We start from the raw sequence: 24,006 nt of genomic DNA, 5'->3' as shown, positions 1-24,006 counted from the left end.
AAGCCTCTGGCGGATCTGGGAAGAGGCCAAACCTGCCACATACGCATCGCGGACCAGGAGCTCTGTTCACTCGCTGTTACCGCCGGGCAGTTGTAGTTTCGACCCAGGATCTGCAGGGCGTTATAAAACTTGTCCAGCGATTCCCCCGGAAATTGCCGTTGTGTGGCGAGCGGGTAGCGAGCAAAAACCTGGTTGGCGGGCCGGATGTAGATATCCTTCAGCGCGGCGATGGCACCGGTGAAACCGTCCTCGTCCTCGATAAGGGAGTAGACGTCAGGACTCACCCTGGAATAGAGGACCTGCATCTTTTGTTCGTCAGTCTGTGTGCCGGGGGCCGTTCGGAGGTAGCCCTCAAAGCATGCCATCCAGTGTTTGAAGATAGAGGCCGAGTTAGCTGCTCGGGGTGCGATGCGCAGGCACTCTGGGGTGATTCGGAGCTCCATGTTCCCACGTCGTTTTCTTCAATTTAAATTCTGCTTCATAAATTGTAGCACCGTCAATATGACGCGAGGCAGGTTGAGGTAATGTCAATTGAAGGCTTTATTAAGCAGAACTTTATCCCCAGCAGCGTGGTTACAGAATGCAATTGCTGAGGGAAATGGAGGGAAAAACTGGGTTCTTATACCGGCATTTCTGGGTGGAGTCCAGTAGGTGGCAGATCCTATCAGGACCTGGCATCCCTCCACCAATAGCCTGTCGACACGTGGTGTACCGTATTACCCCTAATACATACCACCACACCGGGTTTGATTCCCAGCTTGGGTCACTGTCTGTGTGGAGTCTGCACATTCTCCCCATGTCTGCGTGGGTTTCCTCCGGGCACATGTTCCGAAAGACGTGCTTGTTAGGTAATTTGGTCATTCTGAATTCTCCCTCAGTGGCCCTCACCAGGCGCCGGAGTATGGCGACTAGGGGATTTTCACAGTAAGTTCATTGCAGTGTTAATTTAAGCCTACTTGTGACACTAATAAATATTATTATTATTCGGATGCACATCAGAGGTGAAGGCAGCCTGCTGTTATTCGTGCCTGTTGGCCTTGGATGTCGCTGGTGGGGAAGCAGGGAGGTTGCAGAAGGACTTGGACAGGCTAGAAGAGTGGGCAAATAAGTGGCAGATGTAATACAATGTGGAAAAGTGTGAGGTTATGCACTTTGGAAGGAGGAATGAAGGCATAGACTATTTTCTAAGTGGGGAAATGCTCAGGAAATCAGAAGCACAAAGGGATTTTGGAGTCCTTGTTCAAGATTCTCTTAAGGTTAACGTGCAGGTTAGGCAGTTAGGAAGGCAAATGCAATGTTAGCATTCATGTCGAGTTGGGCTAGAATACAAGAGCAGGGATGTACTTCTGAGGCTGTATAAAGCTCTAGTCAGACCCCATTTGGAGTATTGTGAGCGGTTTTGGGCTCCGTATCTAAGGAAGGATGTGCTGACCTTGGAAAGAGACCAGAGGAGGTTCACAAGAATAATCCCTGGGCTAAAGAGCTTGTCGTATGAGGAATGGTTGATGACTTGGTCTGTATGTGTTGGGGTTTAGAAGGATGAGGGGGATCGTATTGAAACTTACAGAATACTGTGAAGTCTTGAGTGGATGTGGAGACGATGTTTCCACTTGTAGGAGAAACTAGAACCCGAGGGCACAATCTCAGACTAAAGGGCCGATCCTTTAAAACAGAGATGAGGAGGAATTTCTTCAGCCAGAGGGTGGTGAATCTGTGGAACTCTTTGCCACAGAAGGCTGAGGAGGCCAAATCACCGAGTGTCTTTAAGACAGAGGTTCTTGATTAATAAGGTGATCAGGGATTATGGGGAAAAGGCAGGAGAAAGGGGTTAAGAAAAATATCAGCCATGATTGAATGGCAGAGCAGACTCGATGGGCCGAGTGGACTAATTATACTCCTGTGTCTTATGGTTCACTGAAGGGCCAGGGGCTGGAGGGTCCCGGCCACCTTACCGGTGACACTGGGATTGGCATGACACCCTGCTCTGCTCGCTGACCTTATGTTGCGCCGGATTAAGGAGAGTGGGGGGGGGGGGGAACTCGGGAGAGCTGGAGACTGCCATCGTCTCTCTGGTGGGAGGCTCCGGGTTTTCCTCCAGTGCTCCCTCTGCGGTTGCCACCCTATCAATGTTGGCCTCGATGGCACACATTGCCGGCACCATCTCCTGCACCAATAGGCTTTGTGACTCCTCCAATCGGCTATGCACTCGCCAGAGTGTCACTGACATCCCCTCTTGTATCTCACGGGTATGTGCTAGCATCGACATCAGCTCCTGGATAACCTTGTCCAGAGGCGCGGCATCTGACTGGGATCCAGCTGCGTCCTGGGATCAAGCAGATCTCTGACTGCTGACTCCCTCGGATATTCCTGCCTCCACCCAATGTGCATCAGTAACTGTGTGGTGCTCACCTGATAGTGCCCCAGAAGCCTGTCCACTAATGCCGCCTACCGAGGTGTGTGTTTCCGCGTTGTCAGAGAGTGCCGCTAATCGTAAGAGCACTGCCGTCTTTACCTTACAAACTTGTCTCTGATAATGATATTATGGTTTAGTGTGTATCAGCTTCCATTTTGTGCCATGTGTATTTTTCATAGATATGGAATTACAGTGTAGCAATCATTTATGCATGTAAATTCATTTTGCGGTATTCCTACGATCCCTTACATTTATCTACAAGATATGTAAATTTGAAAAGATGTTAACCCCTGAGTACAGTTTTGGACTCAGCAATCCAAAAGTTATCCTTGTGGTTTCTAAGATGGATGCAGTAATATAATGGTTATGTAAACTTGGGGGGGGATTCTCCGACCCCCCGCCGGGTCGGAGAATCGCTGGGGGGCGGTGTGAATCCCGCCTCCGCTGACTGCCGAATTCTTTGGCGTGGGAGATTTGGCAGGGGCGGGAGTCGCGCCGTGCCGGTCGGCGGCTGCTAGCAGCGGCCCCCCCCAGCGATTCTCCGGCCCGCGATGGGCCGAGTGGCCGCTCGTTTATTTTGCCGGTTCCGCCGGCGTAAATTAGAGTTGGTCCTTACCGGCGGGACCGGGCAGCGCGGGTGGCCTCGGAGGTCCTCGGGGGGGGGGGGGGGGGGGGGGGGCGCAGGGGGATCTGGCCCCGGGAATTGCCCCCACGGTGGCCTGGCCCATGATCGGGGCCCACCGATCCACTGGCGGGCCTGTGCCGTGGGGGCACCCTATTACTCCGCGCCGGCCGCTGTAACGGTCCGCGATGACGGCAGCACACGCTGGCGCTCCCGCGCATGCGCCAACTCGGGACGGCCGGCGGAGGCCCTTCCCCACCGGCCGGCGCAAACCACTCCGGCGTCAGCCTAGCCCCTGAAGGTGCGGAGGATTCCGCACCTTTGGGGTGGCCCGACGCCCGAGTGGTTCATGCCACACCTCGGCGCTGGGATCGCCGGGTAGGGGAGAATCCCGCTCGAGGTCTAGACTAATAATCCAGAGAAGGTAAATTCAATTGAGAATTTGGCCCAGTTTTTAAAATGCTGGATATAAAAAGATAGTATCGCTTAAAGTGACCATGAGATCCTCTGGTTGTTGTAAATATTCAACTGTTCTTCGCCAGTCTATTTACAAGTGATCCTGCACACTAAGGTGGTTGATTCAACATCCCTCTGAAGTGGCCTAGAAAACTACTCAGTTGAAAGAAGCATAGGACCCTTATTCAAATACCCTCTTCAGCTTTAAATATTTTCTGATGGGAATTCCTGATGACAATTGGAGCTGGTTTAGCACATTGGGCTAAATCGCTGGCTTTTAAAGCAGACCAAGGCAGGCCAGCAGCACGGTTCAATTCCCATACCAGCCTCCCCGAACAGGCGCCGGAATGTGGCGACGAGGGGCTTTTCACAGTAACTTCATTGAAGCCTACTTGTGACAATAAGCAATTTTCATTTTTCAATTGACCTGCTAATGCCCATATAGTGGGTGGTACACTTCTGACTTGTAATAAACATTTGCTTTCTGTGCACTATTCTATAAGATTACGAGGCTTGGAAAATGGATGTTATGTGATCAAAGTTTCAGACATTATATTTTGTTACTAATAGGGACAATGTGACATGTTTCATATTACTGTATCCGAAGGTGTAAGTTGAGATCTGGAATGGTCCTAGCAAATTGGAAACTAGCAAATGCAACAGATTTATTCAAGAATGTAGGTGGAACTGAAAGCAGGAAACTACAGGCCAGTTAGTCTAACATCTGTGATAGGGAAATTGCTATAATCCATTACTAAGGAAGTTATAGCAGGATATTTAGAAAAATATATTGGGATCAGGCAGAGTTTGAGAGAGAAATCGTGTTTAATTAATTTATTAGATTTTCTTGAGGAAGTAACAAGCAAAGTGGATATAATGCATTTGATAAGGTGCCACATCAGAGATTAGTACACAAGATAAGAACACCTGGTGTAGTGGGTAACACCTTAGCATGGATGAAGTATTAGTTAGCGAACTAGAATCAATTGTTTGCTGTTGTTTCTCTTCCCACACCTGGTGGTGCACAAGGCAGACTTTCATCTGTTTCCATAGCAAGCTTTTACTGGAACAGGTCACTAGAAGCTTATAGTTTGAGGGGCACCACTTGGCAGGAAGCTCTTGATCAGAGGCTCTCCTGCTCTTACTACCTGCAATTGTAGGAAGGATTTTGCAGGTTGACACTCATACTGTTGGCTGCGGTATGACTACACTTCCTTGGTCATCAAGTGTTGGGTGGGACTTGAGCCTGGAGCTTCTGGTTCAGAGGCAGGGACACTACTCACTGCCCCACAGGACCTCCCAAATGGAATCACTGAGTATGGTTAAATGGGTCTTTTTCAGGTTGGCAAACTGTAACGAATGGAGTGCCACAGGGCTCAGTGCTGCAGCCTCAACTGTTTATATATAGATGAATTGGATAAAAGGATTCAATATATGCGAGATAAATTTACCAATGACACCAAGATAGGTAGGAAAGTAAGCTGTCAAGAGGGGGTAAAGCGTCTCCAAAGTGATACAGCTAGGTTAAGTGAGTAGACAAGATTTAGCAGATGAAGTATAATATGGGAATTGTGAACATGTCCACTTTGGAGGAAAGAAAAAAATCGCAGTATGCTATTTAAATTGAGCGAGATTGCAGATAATTGTGATGTGGGACGATCTGGGTGCCCTGGTTCATTAGTCATAAAATGTTAGTACGCTGGTAGAGCAAGCGATTAGCAGGCAAACGGAATGTTGGCATTTAATGCAAGTGGAATGGAATATAAAAGTAGGTAAGTTTTCCTGTAGATGTAGAAGGCCTCGATGAGACCACACCTGGAGTACTGTGTACAATTTTGGTCTCCTCATTTGAAAAAAGATAAAATTACAATGTTAGAATTATTAAAAGTTAGATTTCTTTGTTCTGGGTAGGGCGCTCATCCCAAGGGTGGAGGGGACGGAGTATTCGGCTATAGCCGTTTCGGACCATGCCCCACACTGGGTGGAACTGGAGCTGGGAGAGGAGAGGGACCAACGCCCGTTGTGGCGGCTGGATGTGGGACTGCTGGTGGACGAGGTGGTGTGTGGGAAGGTGAGGGGGTGTATCGAAAGGTACTTGGAGGCCAACGACAACGGGGAGGTGCGGGTGGGGGTGGTATTGGAGGCGTTGAAGGCGGTGATCAGGGGAGAGCTAATTTCCATTAGGGCTCATAGGGAGAAGACAGAGGGTATGGAAAGGGAGAGGTTAGTGGGGGAGATTTTGAGAGTGGACAGGAGATACGCAGAGGCCCCGGAGGAAAAATTACTTGGGGAAAGAAGACAGCTCCAGACGGAGTTTGACCTGTTGACCACAGGGAAGGCGGAGGCACAGTGGAGGAAAGCGCAGGGGGCGACCTACGAGTATGGGGAAAAGGCTAGTCGGATGCTGGCACACCAGCTCCGTAAGAGGATGGCAGCGAGGGAAATAGGGGGAGTCAAAGATGGAAGGGGAGCCACGGTTCGGAGTGTGACGAAAATAAACGAGGTATTTAAGGCCTTTTATGAAGAGCTGTACAGATCCCAGCCCCAGGCGGGGGAAGAGGGGATGAGACAATTCCTAGATCAGCTGAGATTCCCGAGGGTGGAGGAGCAAGAGGTGGCTGGTTTGGTGGCACCAATTGGGTTGGAGGAGCTGAGCAAGGGTTTGGGGAGCATGCAGGCGGGGAAGGCCCCGGGACTGGACGGATTCCCGGTGGAGTTCTACAGGAAGTACGCAGACCTGTTGGCCCCGTTACTGGTGAGGACCTTTAATGAGGCAAGAGAGGAGGGGATCCTGCCCCCAACAATGTCGGAAGCGACAATTTCTTTGATCCTAAAGCGGGACAAGGACCCACTGCAATGTGGATCGTACAGGCCGATCTCGCTCCTCAATGTGGATGCAAAGTTGCTGGCAAAAGTGCTGGCCACGAGGATCGAGGACTGTGTCCCGGGGGTAATTCACGAGGACCAGACGGGATTTGTAAAGGGCAGGCAACTAAACACCAATGTGCGGCGGCTCTTAAACGTGATAATGATGCCATCGGAGAAGGGACAGGCGGAGATAGTGGCAGCTATGGACGCGGAGAAGGCCTTTGACCGAGTAGAGTGGGAGTACCTCTGGGAGGTGCTGCGTAGGTTTGGGTTCGGGGTAGGGTTTATCAATTGGGTTAAGCTCCTTTACAGAGCCCCGATGGCGAGTGTAGTGACGAACCGGCGGAGGTCGGAGTACTTTCGACTGTACCGAGGGACGAAGCAGGGGTGCCCCTGACCCCCCTGTTGTTCGTATTGGCGATCGAACCATTGGCCATGTCATTGAGGGAGTCTAATAAATGGAGGGGGGTGGTCCGAGGGTGAGAAGAGCATCGGGTGTCGCTATATGCGGATGACCTGTTGCTGTACGTGGCGGATCCAGTGGAGGGGTTGGTGGAGGTCATGCAGACTCTAAGGGAGTTTGGGGAGTTTTCGGGCTATAAGCTCAATGTAGGGAAGAGCGAGCTCTTTGTATTACAGGCGGGGGACCAAGAAAGAGGGATAGGGGACCTACCGCTGAGGAGGGCGGAGGGGAGCTTTTGGTGTCTGGGGATCCAGATGGCCAGGAGTTGGGGGACCCTCATAAACTGAATCTGACGAGGTTGGTGAAGCAAATGGAGGAGGATTTCAAAAGATGGGACATGTTACCTCTCTCGCTGGCGGGTAGAGTGCAGTCGGTCAAAATGGTGGTCCGTCCGAGGTTTCTGTTTGTGTTTCAGTGCCTTCCCATCGTGATCACTTAGGCCTTTTTTAAGAGAGTAGGCAGGAGTATTATGGGGTTTGTGTAGGCGAATAAGACCCCGAGAGTAAGGAGAGGGTTCCTGGAACGCAGTAAGGACCAAGGGGGGTTGGCGCTGCCAAACCTGGGGAGCTACTACTGGGCAGCAAATGTGGCGATGATCCGCAAGTGGGTTATGGAGGGAGAGGGGGCGGCATGGAAGAGGATGGAGATGGCGTCCTGTAAAGGAACGAGCCTGGGGGTGTTGATGACGGCACTGCTGCCGCTCTCGCCGACAAAGTATACCACGAGCCCGGTGGTGGCGGCAACGCTAAGGATCTGGGGCCAGTGGAGACGGCACCGGGGTGCAATGGGAGCATTGGTGCGGTCCCCGATCAGGGGTAACCACCGGTTTGTCACGGGGAAGATGGACGGGGGGTTCCAGAGCTGGCATCGGGCGGGGATTGGAAGAATGGGGGACCTGTTCATCGACGGGACATTTGCGAGCCTAGGGGCACTGGAGGAGAAGTTCGAAATACCCCCGGGAAATGCCTTTAGATATATGCAGGTGAGGGCTTTTGTGAGGCGACAGGTGAGGGAATTCCCGTTGCTCCCGGCACAAGAAGTTCAAGATAGGGTGATCTCGGGTATATGGGTCGGGGAGGGCAAGGTGTCGGAAATACACCAGGAGTTGAAAGAAGAGGGGGAAGCGCTGGTAGAAGAGTTGAAAGGTAAATGGGAGGAGGAGTTGGGGGAGGAGATTGAGGAAGGTCTGTGGGCTGATGCGCTAGGTAGGGTTAATTCTTCCTCCTCGTGTGCCAGGCTCAGCCTGATACAATTTAAGGTGGTCCACAGAGCGCACTTGACGGGGGCGAGGTTGAGTAGGTTCTTTGGGGTAGAGGACAGATGTGGAAGGTGCTCAGGGAGCCCGGCGAACCATGTCCATATGTTTTGGTCATGCCTGGCACTGGAGGGGTTCTGGAGAGGAGTGGCGGGAGCAATATCTCAGGTGGTGAAAGTCCGGGTCAAGCCAAGCTGGGGGCTAGCAATATTTGGAGTAGTGGACGAACCGGGAGTGCAGGAGGCAAAAGAGGCCGGCATTCTGGCCTTTGCGTCCCTAGTAGCCCGGCGAAGGATCTTGCTAATGTGGAAGGAGGCGAAGCCCCCCAGCCTGGAGGCCTGGATAAATGATATGGCTGGGTTCATAAAGTTGGAGAGGATTAAGTTCACCTTGAGAGGGTCTGCGCAGGGGTTCTACAGGTGGTGGCAACCGTTCCTAGACTACCTCGCGGAGCGTTAGAGGAAGGTCGGTCAGCAGCAGCAGCAACCTTGGTGGGGGAGGGGGGGTGGAGGGGACGTGCTGGGAGGGGGGGAGCGGGGGGGGGACTGCCTGGGAGGGTGGATGAGCAAGAGATAACATGAAGGGTTGGGGAAACTGGCACGTACGGGTGAGGGCCAGTGTACTAAGCTGTGTAAATATATCATTTTGCCATGTATATATCTTGCTCGGCGCGATTTCTCGTTTTTTTTTGTTACGAGGGGGGGGGGGTTATTGTTTGTAAGGGAGAAAAATTGTGTTAAAAAACTTTAATAAATATATTTAAAAAAAAGAAAGAATTATTAGAAGTTGGGCGGCATGGTGGTGCAGTGGTTAGTACTGCTGCCTTACGGCGGCAAGGACCCGGATTTGATTCTGGCACATTCTCCCCGTGTCTGTGTAGGTTTCACCCCACAACCCAAAGGTGTGCAGGGTAGGTGGATTGGCTACGCTAAATTGTCCCTTAATTAGAAAAAAAAAGAATTGGGTACTTTAAATTTATTTTTTAAAAAGCATTAGAAGTAATTCAGAGAAGCTACAGTCGAATCATTCCTGGAATGAAGAGCTTACCTTACAAAGAAAGATTAAACAAGTTAAGCCTATATGCATTAGAGTTTAGAAGAATGATAAGAAATCTCATTGAAACATATGGGTGGCACGGTGGCATAGTGGTTAGCACTGCTGCCTCAGAGCACCAGGGACCCAGGTTCGATTCCGACCTTGAGGACCCTTCTGTGTGGAGTTTGCACATTGCCCCCGTGTCTGCGTGAGTTTCTTCAAGGTGCTCCGGCTTCCTCCCACAGTCCAAAGATGTACAGGTTAGATGGATTGGCATGCTAAATTTCCCCTTAGTGTCCAATGGTTAGGTGGGGTTACGGGGATAGGGCAGGGACTGGGCCTGGGTAGGGTGCTCTTTCAGAGGGTCAGTGCAGACCCGATGGGCCGAAAGGCCTTCTTCTGCACTGTACTGATTCTATGCCGAGGGAACTTTAATAGGGTGTATACTGGGAGGATGTGTCCTCTGCTGGGGAGTCTAGAACTTAGGGACACTGTTTAAGGCTACCTTTTAGCAAGGAGATGAGGAAAATTAGTTTTCTCTCAAGACAGTTGTCAACCGATAGAATTAGTTTCTGCAGAAAGCAGTGGAGGTTGGGTCATTGATTTTTTTCAAGGCTGAGCTAGATAGACGTTTGATAGGCAAGCTAATCAAGAGTTAGGAGGCATACAGCAAGGTAGAGTTGAGGCCACAACCAAATCAGCCATGTTCTGATTAAATGGCAGAGCAAGCACAAAATGCTAAATTGCCTACTCTTGCTCCTAAATCCTATGTTCCCTGTGCTGAGTTAAATTGGTTTACGGTCAGATTTACTATCATTGTTATTCTGCCATTCACCAATTCAAATAAACCAGTTAGTTGATTGGTTTCATCTCATTGTTCGTCAAACTTCTGATAAAGCACATGGAGTAACACTTGCAAGATTATAGCATCTTCTTCATATAACATGGAATTTCAATTTTACAACGCCATGGGTCATATGACCAGATATTGGTCAGTAACCTTTAATCTCTGACTGCAAGGAATGTAGGGTCCAGCATATGAGAGACTGTTGAGTTCTACAGAATCTGATAACATACCTAGATTAGACACCATGGGTTGGATTCTCCGATTTTGGCCTATGTCCAGAGGATCCGTGGCGTTTTACGTGGGACAAATTGGCGAGGCCCCAGCACCGATCCTTCGATCGGTGAGGGGCTAGCAGCTGCACCATGTAAAACGCATGGCCATCCCAATATAAATGGCCAGAGAATAGCCAGGTTCATGGCTGCACATGCGCATGGCGACGACCGGCAGCGGTCGTGCCGTACAACATGGCGCTGGCTGTGCGCGGATCCGACCTGCCAGATAGTGTCCCCCGGACACAACCTTGCCACGCCCCACAAGTTCCCCCAGCCCTCGCCTAAGCCCCCCACCCCCGGCCAGCAGCACGGCTCCTACCCGACTGTGGCAGCGCTGGACACAGTTCACAGCCGCCACGCTGAGTTCCTGGCCGCTGAGACCACATGTGCCCCGCCTGGTCGGGAACTCGGCCCTTCGGGGGCGGAGCATTGGGGGAGTAAGCCGTCCTAATGGCGTGCGGCGTGCTCCTCGACAATGCCGTTTTGGAGGGGGGGAGCATCTGAAAACAGGCGCTGCCCCGATTTGGTCGTAAAATTAGATTCTCCGCCTGATCACTAATTACGAAAACGCCGTCAGCAAGCGGAGAATTCCGGCCCATATCTGTCATGCAACTATAAAAAGAGAAAAATATCTTAGACATTGGGCAAGATTTTCTCCAATATCAGCAAAGGCCGATGTTGGGCGGGAGAAGCAGCGTTGAGGGTGCCGATAGAAATGACGACTTTTGACTTCCGGGTGCGGCAATGACCAGCTAAGTCGCACGTTTCGGCAGCTCCCGGTGGAACGGACTTTTGGGCTCTTGATAGGAGCCCCAACGGCAATTTTAACGGCTAAAAACACCGTGCGGTAAACCAGAAGGGTGTTCCCCCTGGACACGGATGGAAAAAGGAGAGGAAAGTGGCCGGATTGCAGCGGATCCTTTGGAACAACGGCAAGGAAGGCAAGCAGAAACCAAGATGGCGTCGGAAGGTGGCAGTTTCATATGGGGCCCTGAACAACAAGAGTTCTTGAAATGCTGCGTGGAGGAGATAAAAAAGGAAATGAAGAAAGAGTTGTTGGCCCCGATATTACAGGCGATCGAAGGGCTGAAAGAGGAACAAAAGACCCAGGAGCAGGAGCTTCGGGTCGTGAAGGCGAAAGCAGCCGAGAATGAGAACGATATACAGGGCCTGGTGGTGAAGCTGGAGATACAGGAGGCACACCAGAAACGATGTGTGGAGAGGTTGGAGGCACTGGAAAACAACGCGAGGAACAACTTGAGGATTCTTGGCCTTCCTGAAGGTGTGGAGGGGGCGGACGTCGGGGCATATGTGAGCACGATGCTGCACTCGTTAATGGGAGCGGAGGCCCCGACGGGTCCGTTGGAGGTGGAGGGAGCATACCGAGTTATGGTGCGAGGATCGAGAGCAGGAGAAACTCCCAGAGCCATAGTGGTGAGATTCCTCCGTTTTAAGGATAGAGAAATGGTCCTTAGATGGGCGAAGAAAACTCGGTGCAGTAAATGGGAGAACGCGGTGATCCGCGTTTATCAAGATTGGAGTGCGGAGGTGGCGAGAAGGAGGGCGAGCTTTAATCGGGCCAAGGCGGTACTTCACAAAAGGAAGATAAAATTTGGAATGCTGCAACCGGCAAGACTGTGGGTCACATGTCAAGGGAGGCACCACTACTTTGAGACGGCGGATGAAGCGTGGACTTTTATTGTAGAAGAAAAATTGGAATGAGTGGATTATGAAAATGAACGTTTGGACAAAGTGGTGGGGCGAATGGGGGGGGGGGGGGCGAAGAGGGGTTTTATGTTTTAATCCTGCGGTATGGTAACTTTTCTTTCTCCCACAGGTGGTGATGGGGGGAGGTGGGGAGGGAGAGGAGATGGGGCGTTGGCCATGGGAGGCGGGGCCGAGGGAGAGGCGCGGGCTTGGTTCCCGCGTTATGATAATTATGGCGGGAATAGAGAAGCAGGAAGGAGGGGGCGTCGCACGGTGCGAGCCGTGATCACGGGGGGAAGCCGAGGTCAGCCAGAGTTTGCTGACTTCTGGGAGCAACATGGGGGGAGTAATTACGCTAGCGGGGGGTCTAGCGGGGGGGGGGGGGGTGGGAGGGGGGAATTACTGGGTTGCTGCTGCTGGGGAAAGGGGGGAGTGGGTACGGGAGAGGATGGGCGGGGGGCACCGCCTGGGGGAGATACAGCTGCGTGGGAACTGGGTGAGAAGCTGGAAAAAGATGATGGCTAACCGGCAAGGGGGGTGGGTGGGAAGCCCCCCAACTCGGCTGATCACGTGGAACGTGAGAGGGCTTAAGGGGCCGATAAAGAGGGCACGAGTACTCGCACACCTTAAGAAACTTAAAGCAGATGTGGTTATGTTACAGGAAACGCACCTGAAACTGATAGACCAGGTTAGGCTGCGCAAAGGATGGGTGGGGCAGGTGTTCCATTCGGGGCTGGATGCGAAAAACAGGGGGGTGGCTATATTAGTGGGGAAGCGGGTAATGTTCGAGGCAAAGACTATAGTGGCGGATAACGGGGGCAGATACGTGATGGTGAGTGGCAAATTACAGGGAGAGATGGTGGTTTTGGTAAACGTGTATGCCCCGAACTGGGACGATGCCAACTTTATGAGGCGAATGCTAGGACGCATCCCGGACCTAGAGACGGGAAAGCTGATAATGGGGGGAGACTTTAACACGGTGTTGGAACCAAGGCTGGATAGGTCGAAGTCCAGGACTGGTAGGAGGGCGGCAGCAGCCAAGGTGCTTAAGGATTTTATGGAGCAGATGGGAGGGGTGGACCCGTGGAGATTCAGTAGACCTAGGAGTAAGGAGTTCTCGTTTTTCTCCTATGTCCATAAAGTCTATTCGCGCATAGACTTTTTTGTGTTGGGTAGGGCATTGATCCCGAGGGTGAGGGGAACGGAATATACGGCTATAGCCATTTCGGATCATGCCCCACACTGGGTAGACTTGGAGATAGGGGAGGAAACAAGAGGGCGCCCACCCTGGAGAATGGACATGGGACTAATGGCGGATGAGGGGGTGTGCCTAAGGGTGAGGGGATGCATTGAAAAGTACTTGGAACTCAATGACAATGGGGAGGTTCAGGTGGGAGTGGTCTGGGAGGCGTTGAAGGCGGTGGTTAGGGGGGAGCTGATATCAATAAGGACACATAAAGGGAAGCAGGAGAGTAAGGAACGGGAGCGGTTGCTGCAAGAACTTTTGAGGGTGGACAGACAATATGCGGAAGCACCGGAGGAGGGACTGTACAGGGAAAGGCAAAGGCTGCATGTGGAATTTGACTTGCTGACTACAGGCACTGCAGAGGCACAATGGAGGAAGGCGCAGGGTGTACAGTATGAATATGGAGAGAAGGCGAGCAGATTGCTGGCACACCAATTGAGGAAAAGGGGAGCAGCGAGGGAAATAGGGGGGGTGAGGGTCGAGGAAGGAGAGACGGAGCGAGGAGCGGAGAGAGTGAATGAAGTGTTCAAGACATTTTATAAAAAATTGTATGAAGCTCAACCCCCGGATGGGAGGGAGAGAATGATGGATTTTTTGGATCGGCTGGAAATTCCCAAGGTGGAAGAGCAGGAAAGGGTGGGACTGGGAGCACAGATCACGGTAGAAGAAGTGGTGAAAGGAATTAGGAACATGCAGACGGGAAAGGCCCCGGGACCGGACGGATTCCCAGTTGAATTTTACAGAAAATATTTGGACTTGCTCGCCCCGCTACTGACGAGGACCTTTAACGAGGCAAAGGAAAGGGGACAACTGCCCCCGACTATGTCTGAAGCAACGATATCACTTCTCTTAAAGAAGGAAAAGGATCCGCTACAATGCGGGTCCTACAGACCAATTTCCCTCCTAAATGTGGATGCCAAGGTCCTGGCCAAGGTAATGGCAATGAGAATAGAGGAATGTGTCCCGGGGGTGGTTCATGAGGACCAAACTGGGTTTGTGAAGGGGAGACAGCTGAACACGAATATACGGAGGCTGTTAGGGGTAATGATGATGGCCCCACCAGAGGGTGAAACGGAGATAGTAGTGGCGATGGATGCCGAGAAAGCATTTGATAGAGTGGAATGGGATTATCTGTGGGAGGTGTTGAGGAGATTTGGTTTTGGAGAGGGGTATGTTAGATGGGTGCAACTGTTGTATAGGGCCCCAGTGGCGAGTGTGGTCACGAATGGACGGGGATCGGCATATTTTCGGCTCCATAGAGGGACAAGGCAGGGATGTCCTCTGTCCCCATTACTGTTTGCACTGGCGATTGAGCCCCTGGCGATAGCGCTGAGAGGTTCCAAGAGATGGAGGGGAATACTTAGGGGAGGAGAAGAACACCGGGTATCTTTATATGCGGATGATCTGCTACTATATGTGGCGGATCCGGCGGAGGGGATGCCAGAAATAATGCGGATACTTGGGGAGTTTGGGGATTTTTCAGGGTATAAATTGAACATGGGGAAGAGTGAGCTGTTTGTGGTGCATCCAGGGGAGCAGAGTAGAGAAATAGAAGACCTACCGTTGAGGAAGGTAACAAGAGACTTTCGTTACCTGGGGATCCAGATAGCTAAGAATTGGGGCACATTGCACAGGCTAAATTTGACGCGGTTGGTGGAACAGATGGAGGAAGATTTCAAGAGATGGGATATGGTAGCACTGTCAATGGCAGGGAGGGTGCAGGCGGTTAAGATGGTGGTCCTCCCGAGATTCCTCTTTGTGTTTCAGTGCCTCCCGGTGGTGATCACGAAGGTTTTTTTTAAAAGGATAGAAAAGAGCATCATGGGTTTTGTTTGGGCCGGGAAGACTCCGAGAGTGAGGAAGGGATTCTTACAGCGTAGTAGGGATAGGGGGGGGCTGGCACTACCGAGCCTAAGTGAGTATTATTGGGCCGCTAATATTTCAATGGTGAGTAAGTGGATGGGAGAGGAGGAAGGAGCGGCGTGGAAGAGATTAGAGAGGGCGTCCTGTAGGGGGACCAGCCTGCAGGCTATGGTGACAGCCCCATTGCCGTTCTCACCGAGGAACTATACCACGAGTCCGGTGGTGGTAGCTACACTGAAGATTTGGGGACAGTGGAGACGACATAGGGGAAAGACCGGAGCATTGGGGGGGTCCCCGATAAGAAACAACCATAGGTTTGCCCCGGGGGGAATGGATGGGGGATATGGAATGTGGCAAAGAGCAGGAATAATGCAATTGAAAGATCTATTTGTGGATGGGAAGTTCGCGAGTCTGGGAGCGCTGACCGAGAAATATGGGTTGCCCCAAGGGAATGCATTCAGGTACATGCAATTGAGGGCTTTTGCGAGGCAACAGGTGAGGGAATTCCCGCAGCTCCCGACACAAGAGGTGCAGGACAGAGTCATCTCAAAGAAATGGGTGGGGGATGGTAAGGTGTCGGATATATATAGGGAAATAAGGGACGAAGGGGAGACTATGGTGGACGAACTAAAAGGGAAATGGGAAGAAGAGCTAGGGGAGGAGATCGAGGAGGGGCTGTGGGCAGATGCCCTAAACAGGGTAAACTCGTCGTCCTCGTGCGCCAGGCTAAGCCTGATTCAGTTTAAGGTATTACACAGGGCACATATGACGGGAACACGGCTCAGTAAATTTTTTGGGGTGGAGGATAGGTGTGCGAGGTGCTCGAGAAGCCCAGCGAATCATACCCATATGTTTTGGTCATGCCCGGCACTACAGGGGTTTTGGATGGGGGTGACAAAGGTGCTTTCGAAAGTAGTAGGAGTCCGGGTCGAACCAAGCTGGGGGTTGGCTATATTTGGGGTTGCACAAGAGCCGGGAGTGCAGGAGGCGAGAGAGGCCGATGTTTTGGCCTTTGCGTCCCTAGTAGCCCGGCGCAGGATATTGCTAATGTGGAAAGAAGCCAAGCCCCCGGGGGTGGAGACCTGGATAAATGATATGGCGGGGTTCATAAAGTTAGAGCGGATTAAGTTCGTCCTAAGGGGGTCGGCTCAAGGGTTCACCAGGCGGTGGCAACCGTTCGTCGAATATCTTGCGGAAAGATAGATGGGGGAAAAAGAAGGCAGCAGCAGCAGCCCAGGACTTGGGGGGGGGGGGGGGGGTGGCCTGAGACAAGGCAGTTGCCAATTAGGGCTAGTTTCTATTTTTGTTATTTAATATTTATTTATTTGTTGTTGTTTTTTTTTCTTGTTTAAATAAAAAAGGTCATTATTATCTGTATTGTTATAATGTTGTGTAAAGGATGCACAATGTACTGTGTTGGTTGACCAAAAATTTTCAATAAAATATTCATTTATAAAAAAAAAAGAAATGACGACTTTTTCCATCATATTGTCCAAGACTTGGAGAAAACAAAATTTGTTTCGCAACATATCACTGGTGGGCGGACCACCAAATCAGACGTTCGATGATCCAGGTGCCAATTTTAAAGGCCGGCTGTGTGCATATCTAGTAAAAGCCAGGAAACTACCTTCACCTAGGTGCACTCGCTTGGCAGCCCTTTAGCATCAAGCTGGCACCACAGCATCAAGTTGGCACTACCCTGGCACTATTCTAGCACTCCTGGCACTACCCTAGCATCCCCTGCACTACCATGACATCCCTTGAGTGCTGAACTCACCTTTGAGCTACCCTGAGAGTATGTTCGCCTGGTGCACGCCCACGAAGACCAGTCATACTTCACGTCATTCTGACAGCAGGCCCCTGTGGATGGTTGTTTTGACGTTGGGTTATAATTCTAGTGTATGCATCTGATAATTTTATGTTAATTTTTTCAATGAGGTTCCCGACATTGAATATTGTAAAACAGGGGCTGTCACTGACAGTGGGAGGGGACAATCACTTCCTCCTTTTATGTTGTTGTGAAACGCAACTATGGCCTTCTTATGATACTTTTCGCTCCCAACTCCAAACTCGCCCAACAGAAAGCCTAGCCATTGTTTTTGAAAAGGCCTCTTTATGTGGTCAGACATAAAGAAAAGCAATTTGTCCTGTGTTTTGAATACATATAAGGAGTAAATAATTGCCTAATATCAAATTATTTCTGATGCGGAACATCTGGGATCTATTGTCAGTAATATGAGAAAGAAAATCTGAATTTCCTCGAATAAGCAAGGCCTTGAGTGGACGAAAGGTAGGTCTTGTGGCACCGTTGGTTGTGACCCTGCCTCTGAGCCAGAAGCTCTGAGTTCAAGTCCCACTTTGGGACTTGATGGCCATGGAAGGTGTGTTCATAACATGGCTAAACAGGTTGAACTCCCTCTGATACACCCATGGCAGATAGTAAGAGCAGGATAGTCTCCTGGTCAAGCATGCTTAATACAGAGTGGCGCTCCTCATGTAATAGTGTCTGGTACCAGACTAGTGACCTGTTCCAGGAAAATCTAGCTATGAAAATGGACATAAGCGCATGCTTTGTCTGCTTTGCGCACGACTAGCTATGGGAAAGCCTGTAGCGAAAGAGGAAAATGACATTTGATTAAATTTCCCTTTAGTACAATATAGTCCAAAAGATTTTACCAACACTGAAAGAAGGGTGTCAATATTTTCTTTAAATGCAAAATTTGAACAAAGCAGAAAGAAGGAACTAAATATTATTTTTGTTTGTGCTAAAACTTACATTTACTCCAGGTATAGAGGCCCTGATTCCATGGAAGCCTGGGAATGATACAGGGAGGAACTAACACTTGCTCAGGAGCATTAAAATATTTTGGGTGATCACAAGCTGATCACATGCCCAAATCTGGTAATGGGAAATACCTGCTGAGGCATTTGCTGCAGAATAAATGGGCCCACATTCCTAACTCTGTGACAAAAGGGAAAACATCACTTGAATTGCATGTGTGTGTGTGTGTGTGTGAGAGAGAGAGAGAGAGAGAGAGAGAGTGTGTGTGTGTGAGAGAGCACATGGGAGTGTGAGAGAGAGCTTGTTGGAGTGTGCGTGTGGGAATGAGAGTGATTATGTGCCCGTCTTACTTCTAGTCTCGGGTTTCTCACTCACCCTGATCCCCACACACCAACATGTACTCACACCATGGTTGAGGATGAATGATTGAGCACCCTGAGACAGAGTGAGCCTGACATACACACTCTGACCCCCTCACACTCTAATGGTCATTTTTATTAATTATTTCTTTTTTTAAACTTACAATATATTGCTAACGTTACTTTATTTGTGTTCCTTAACTCAAATTTAAAAGAAAAAATCAGTGCAATGTTGTGTCAAATCCTATTTTGTTTGAAATTTGCTCATTGGCCTGTTGCGTGAGAAAAACATGGAAATGTGCCCCATCCCCTCCTGCAAACTAAAAGATTATATGATGTACTTTCAGCATAACCTGAAAAGAAATTTGTCCTGAATATTCTGCTTTAAAGAATACACTTTGCCATAGTTTCTCTCAAAGTGACAAATAAAATTCAATGTTGCTGCTTACCATGTCAGTAATCCCTAGAGAAGCAAGTAATGCCTTAGAGTCAAAGTGTACATGACTGAACTCTTTTGACCATGACTTCTTTCTTTGTGATGAATGAGGATTTTGATCTTCTGAAGATATTTTTGATCTGCTGTCGCTGTCACTCCCTTTCGTATTGAAGGTAATATGAGTTGAATTTTCACGGAGGAAATCTTTGATATGTTTTGTTGTCAGTTGATTTCCAGGATCTTGTTGTCTTCTCTTGTGTAGAAGGTCCATGAAAGCCTCAAGACTTTGCCTTCTCTCACTTTGTGCAATAGTATAACGCAGCTTCTCAACTGATAAGTCATTAACTGTTTTATCTGCTATGCTGTCCCTCTTTTTGATGGATGGTGGCTGAAAACTGTCCTCCAAAATTATATTTCCACTGTCGTGGAAAACCCAAGCATCTTTAGCACTTTCAGAATGTTCTATATCAAACTGACCAAAATCTTCATGTATTATTTTCTCATCTACAATTGCACTCTCTTCCACTTCTGTTTCCTCCTCTACTTCGTCATCCAGGTCGGCATGTTCTCGATCTGCTGGCACATCATGGGCCACCAGGCGTATAATTAATTCTTTTTTATTGGTCACATCTTTTAGAAGTTCTATTTTAGAAATGTCGGGGTTGAACAAATTTATGAAGGAGTTTCTAGCAATGACCTGTTACACATAAAATATGTATTAGAATTTATCTTATGCAGCAAGATTAAAATAATGCAGTTATCCCTCCCATTGTGCAGCAAATCACAGAATAGAATCATAGGCAGGAATGTTTTAGTCCTACCAGCAGCGGGCAGTGTCACAGACAGGATGGGAAAAGTTAGAAAGTTGTTCCCGAACCATGACCAAATGTTCCTGCCAGCGGGAAAACCAGAATGATTCCTGTTGGTGCAAGGAGAAACCTTGACATGCCATGCTATGGCACTTGGAAATTCTTTTTGCAGAATTGGCTTCTCCATGCCATTCCATGGCACTCCAAGGTCTGTGCTGCAACTGAGAAGGGCGGGGGCGGGACCTCATCTCTTTGACAAGTCTCGCACCTCTGTGATGGAGCGATTCTGATCTCAAATAACTTCTGCAGCACCCCCCACCCACCCCAGATTGTTGGCAGGGTACCCCCCCCCACCCTTATCGCTGGCAAACCATTCCCCCCCCCCCCCCCCCACACAGAACACCCCTTTAGCCCCAGGTCCACCATTAAGTCCCCTTCTAGCCTCCCGCTCATTTATCCGCTCAGCCCCACTTTGCACCGCACTCACCCTCTCCTCTACCCCCCCTCAACTCTTCAAGTACCTCCTTTAGCACCCCCTTCAATCTCCCTGCAGGCCTTGCCCCTTGGAAGTACCAACCTGGCATCTTGAAGTCTGAGAGGGGGGGGATAAGATGTTGAGTACATTCCCAAAGGGGAATGGGAAGTGGGACTCAGGGGGGCTTGAGATGGGCTGGAGGGGCTCAGGTCAGGGATCCTTCCTGGGATTGGGGTCTCTCTGTCTGCAGCCTTTAAACTCATTAAACGATCAGTCAGTATTTAAACATTCAGGTTTTCTTAAAATAAAGTTAAAGTGTTCTCAACTGTACTGCTAGAACATTTAACCAGTTACTCAGTATCTCAGAAATACACACCCCTCATAATAAAGTGAATGTGTTCTCATCTGTAAACCTAAACTATTTTAAAAATCTTCTGTATGCCAAGTTTAAAGGCCTGTCAGGTGAAGGTAAAAATTATTTCTTTAAACTGGTGGAAACATTTGAAGTGGTTTTGACAGTCAATTTAATTGTCCTTTAAAGGATCAAAGTCTCTGTGTATGAATAGAAAGCTGAAAGCTTTGAGCTGGATTGTTCACATTCAATTTCACACTCCGTTGTCTGCTTAAAGCTTCTTGATTGACAAGTCACAGCAGTTTCAAAGGGAAAAACAGATATTAATTTTTATAGCTCTGCAGGGATCCATTAGCTCAGGGGAACTGACTGACTGTTTAATGGGTTTAAAGACTGCAAATGGGGAGAGCAGCTAAATGATCCTGATCCCAGGAAGGATCTCCGACCTGAGCTCCTCCAGCCCAACACAAGTCCCCGTGACCATCACCTCCCATGAAGGACCCCTCTCAGCACCCTGGTGGCAATTGTTGGGAGGTTACTCACCAACTTGCCATGCTGAGGACTGCAAGCAGCTCAATCACGTTTCTTAATACTTTTACCAGTTCACGCCACTAGGACTCTCGGCTGGAGTGCTAGAGCATCCTAGCCGGCCAGTGAGGCAGGAGTCCTGCCCGTCAATGAGACATAAAATAGCTATTTGCATGGTCCCACTGGGTCAGGAAGCCCGGATGGGATGTCAGGAAACCCGTTATGGTCATTGGGGCGAGAACAGAGATGCGTGATGGGTCTGCCACCTGGAGCAAATCCCGGTTTTGGCCGACACGGGATTCTGCGGGCCATCGCAAATCCTCCTTAAATGAGCGGACCTGGAGGATCCCAGACAATAGCTCTCCAAATTTTACTGTCCCACTTGCAATGATGCCCACCATTGATAGGGCTGGAATATTCTGTCCATAGAATGGTTACAGTACAGGAGGTCATTTGACCTATTGTGTTCATGCAAGTTCTCTGCAAGAGCAATTCAGCTTGTCCCATGCACACTTGACCTTTCCCCATCGTCTTGAAAATGTTTCCTCTTTAGGTAATTATCCAATTCTTTCCTGAAAACCAGGAATGAATCTACTAGTATCTCACACTCTGGTTCTTTTGCCATTAACCTTATATCAATGTTGTCTGGGTCTTGATCTTTCCACAATGGGAATAGTTTCTCTCGAGTGATTTTTGTCATGACTTTTCATGAATTGGCGAACCTCTATCAAAACTCCCCATAAAGTTTAAATTTTGAAAGAGAACAACCCAGCTTCTTCAAGCTATCCATGTAATTAAGTCCCAAAAACTACTTTTGTAACTCTTTTCTGTACCCTCTCTGAAGCCTTCATAACCTTCTAAAGTGTTGGGCCCAGAATTGGACATAGTACTCTAGTTGAGGACCTTGTAAAGGGTCATCTTCTTTCTTTTCTACTTTTTGGATTGGATTTTACACGTAAGATGAGGTCCTCATGCTCCATATTTAATAGGCAGGAGTGGGTCCATTCCCAACTTTTTATGCTTGCCCTGGAACAAGCTATTGACAATCAAACCATTAATTGATTTGAGCGGGCCTTCTGCCCTCATCAGAGAATACGTACCACGGACATCCGGTGGCGGCCATGGAGTGAGAGGTCGCTTATTTGGTAGCTCCAGATCGTGGTGGACCTTTGGGACCTTTTCCCCTGACGTATGGGGGATTTAATCGATAAAATTGGAGACTGGGGAGGTAGAGAAGAAGAATCCCCCACCAGTTTATGGAGTCGTGGACCAGAAACGGTCTGCAAAGGAGAAATTGTTGGACAAAGAAAGGAGTGGAGTCTGCAGCACAGGAAAATATAGTGGAGGCTCAGGGACTGGGATTGCCGGCCCAGTGGTCAACGGAGTGCCTGGACCCGATTAAGACGAGGATTGATCGGGTGGAGCAAAGATTGGAAGCCCAGGGACAAGCGATCCAGAAGGTGGAAGAGACGATGGCTGAGCAAGAAGACCAGCTAACCGTGATGGCGGCGATTGAGCTGATGAGGGTCCACCAGAAAAGGCTGCAGGAGAAGATGATCTGGAGAACAGGTCGCGTAGGCAGAACCTGAGGATCGTTGGCCTCCCAGAGGGCATCGAAGGATCAGAAGCAGGGTCATATGTGGTGCGTATGTCCAAGAAGCTGAAGGTGCATTTACTCGACCCTTGGAAGTAGACAGGGCACACAGAGCGCTTGTGAGAAAGCTGGGGATGAATGAGCCGCCAAGGGCAATGGTGGTACGAATGCACCGGTTCCTGGATAAGGAACAGATCTTGGAGGTGGGCCAGGCAGACAAGGATCTGTAAATGGGAAGATAACGAGCTACGCATTTACCAGGACTTGGGTGTGGAACTGGCCAAAAGGGCGAGTTTCAACAAAGCCAAAATGGCCCTCTTCAAGAAGGGGGTGAAGTTTGGCGTGTTGTACCCAGCTCATTTGTGGGTTACTTATGAGGGTAAAGAATTTTATTTTGGATCGCTGGATGAAGCGATGAACTTTGTTAAGGACAGGGGTCTGGCAGGTGATGGAGGACATTGAACTTGAGGGCGAGTAATTCTGTGCCTACGCTGCTAAATTTCTTTTCCTTTTGGGCTGTGTATGTAGTGTCTTTGTACCAATATTTGGGCCGATGCTCAGTTTTTTATGCGGGTTAACTTTGTTCTTATTGGGAGTTGGTGGGTGAAATTATCTTCTTTGTGTTTGATGGTGACTGTGATGTTTTGTATTTGTATTTTTGAGCGGGGCGGAGGGAGATCAGGGGGGTAGGATGCTTGGCACATTGGGCGGGGCTACCAGGCTAGCTGGATGGGCTAGCTCACGGAAGTGCAGTGGGGGGCGAGCAGGTGACTAGTTTGGTATGGAGGGTTGGGATTGTTGTGTTGTTAGTGGGAAGAGGGGGTGAGAGCGGGGGAATTGTTCTGCCGACAGGGGAGTGACTGGCACTGGGAGACAAACTGGAAGTCGATGATGGTGGGCGCCCGAGGAAGCGCCTGAGGAGGCGCGGGACGCGTGCTGGAGGCTGGCCTAAGAAGAGTGATGGTTGATCGGCAGGCGGGGTGCTCCCCCGACCAGGCTGATCACATGGAACGTGAGAGGGCTGAATGGCCGGTCAAGAGGGCTCGCGTATTCGAAGAGGCTGAAGGCGGACGTGGCAATGTGACAGGAAACACACCTGAGGGTAGTGGATCAGACTTGGCTGAGGAAGGGGTGGGTCGGGCAGGTATTTCATTCAGGGCTAGACTCTAAAACTAGGGGGGGTTGCGATCTTGATCAATAAGCGGGTGTCATTTGAGGTGGGGAATACAGTGCCAGACTCAGAGAGTAGGTATGTCATGGTGAGTTGGAAACTGGAGGGGATGTCAGTGGTATTAGTGAATATTTACGCACAAAATTGGGACGACGTGGAGTTTATGAGGCGGGTGTTAGGGAAGATTCCGGACCCCGACTTGCATATATTGATCATGGGGGTGAATTTAATATGGTCATTGATCCGAGGTTGGATCGGTCAAGTTCCAGGACAGGGAGGGTGCTAGCCACGGTGAAGGAATGAAAAGCGTTTATGGAACAGATGGGGGAGGGGGGTAGATCTGTGGAGGTTCGGGCGGGCAAGAGCGAAAGAGTTTTATTTTTTCTCCCATGCCCAATCAGTGTACTCACGGATTGATTTTTACATTTTGAACAGGGCTTTGCTGGTGGGGGT

At 49.7% G+C, this 24,006-nt stretch overlaps 1 protein-coding gene across 1 annotated transcript in view; it reads right to left on the bottom strand.

The window, feature by feature from the left end:
* The window catches only part of LOC140421029 (uncharacterized), a 278,045-nt gene that overhangs the window by 61,152 nt on the left and 192,887 nt on the right, over positions 1-24,006 (bottom strand). The window contains exon 13 of the mRNA XM_072505325.1: positions 18,638-19,321. Within this exon, the coding sequence (XP_072361426.1) occupies positions 18,638-19,321 (684 nt within the window). The remainder of the gene's footprint in view (positions 1-18,637; positions 19,322-24,006) is intronic.

This window comes from Scyliorhinus torazame, chromosome 5 (genome assembly GCF_047496885.1).
Source record: "Scyliorhinus torazame isolate Kashiwa2021f chromosome 5, sScyTor2.1, whole genome shotgun sequence".
In the NCBI taxonomy this organism is placed as follows: Eukaryota; Metazoa; Chordata; class Chondrichthyes; order Carcharhiniformes; family Scyliorhinidae; genus Scyliorhinus; species Scyliorhinus torazame.
Note: the sequence above shows the minus strand (reverse complement) of the source record. Positions and strands in the feature narration are given on the sequence as shown.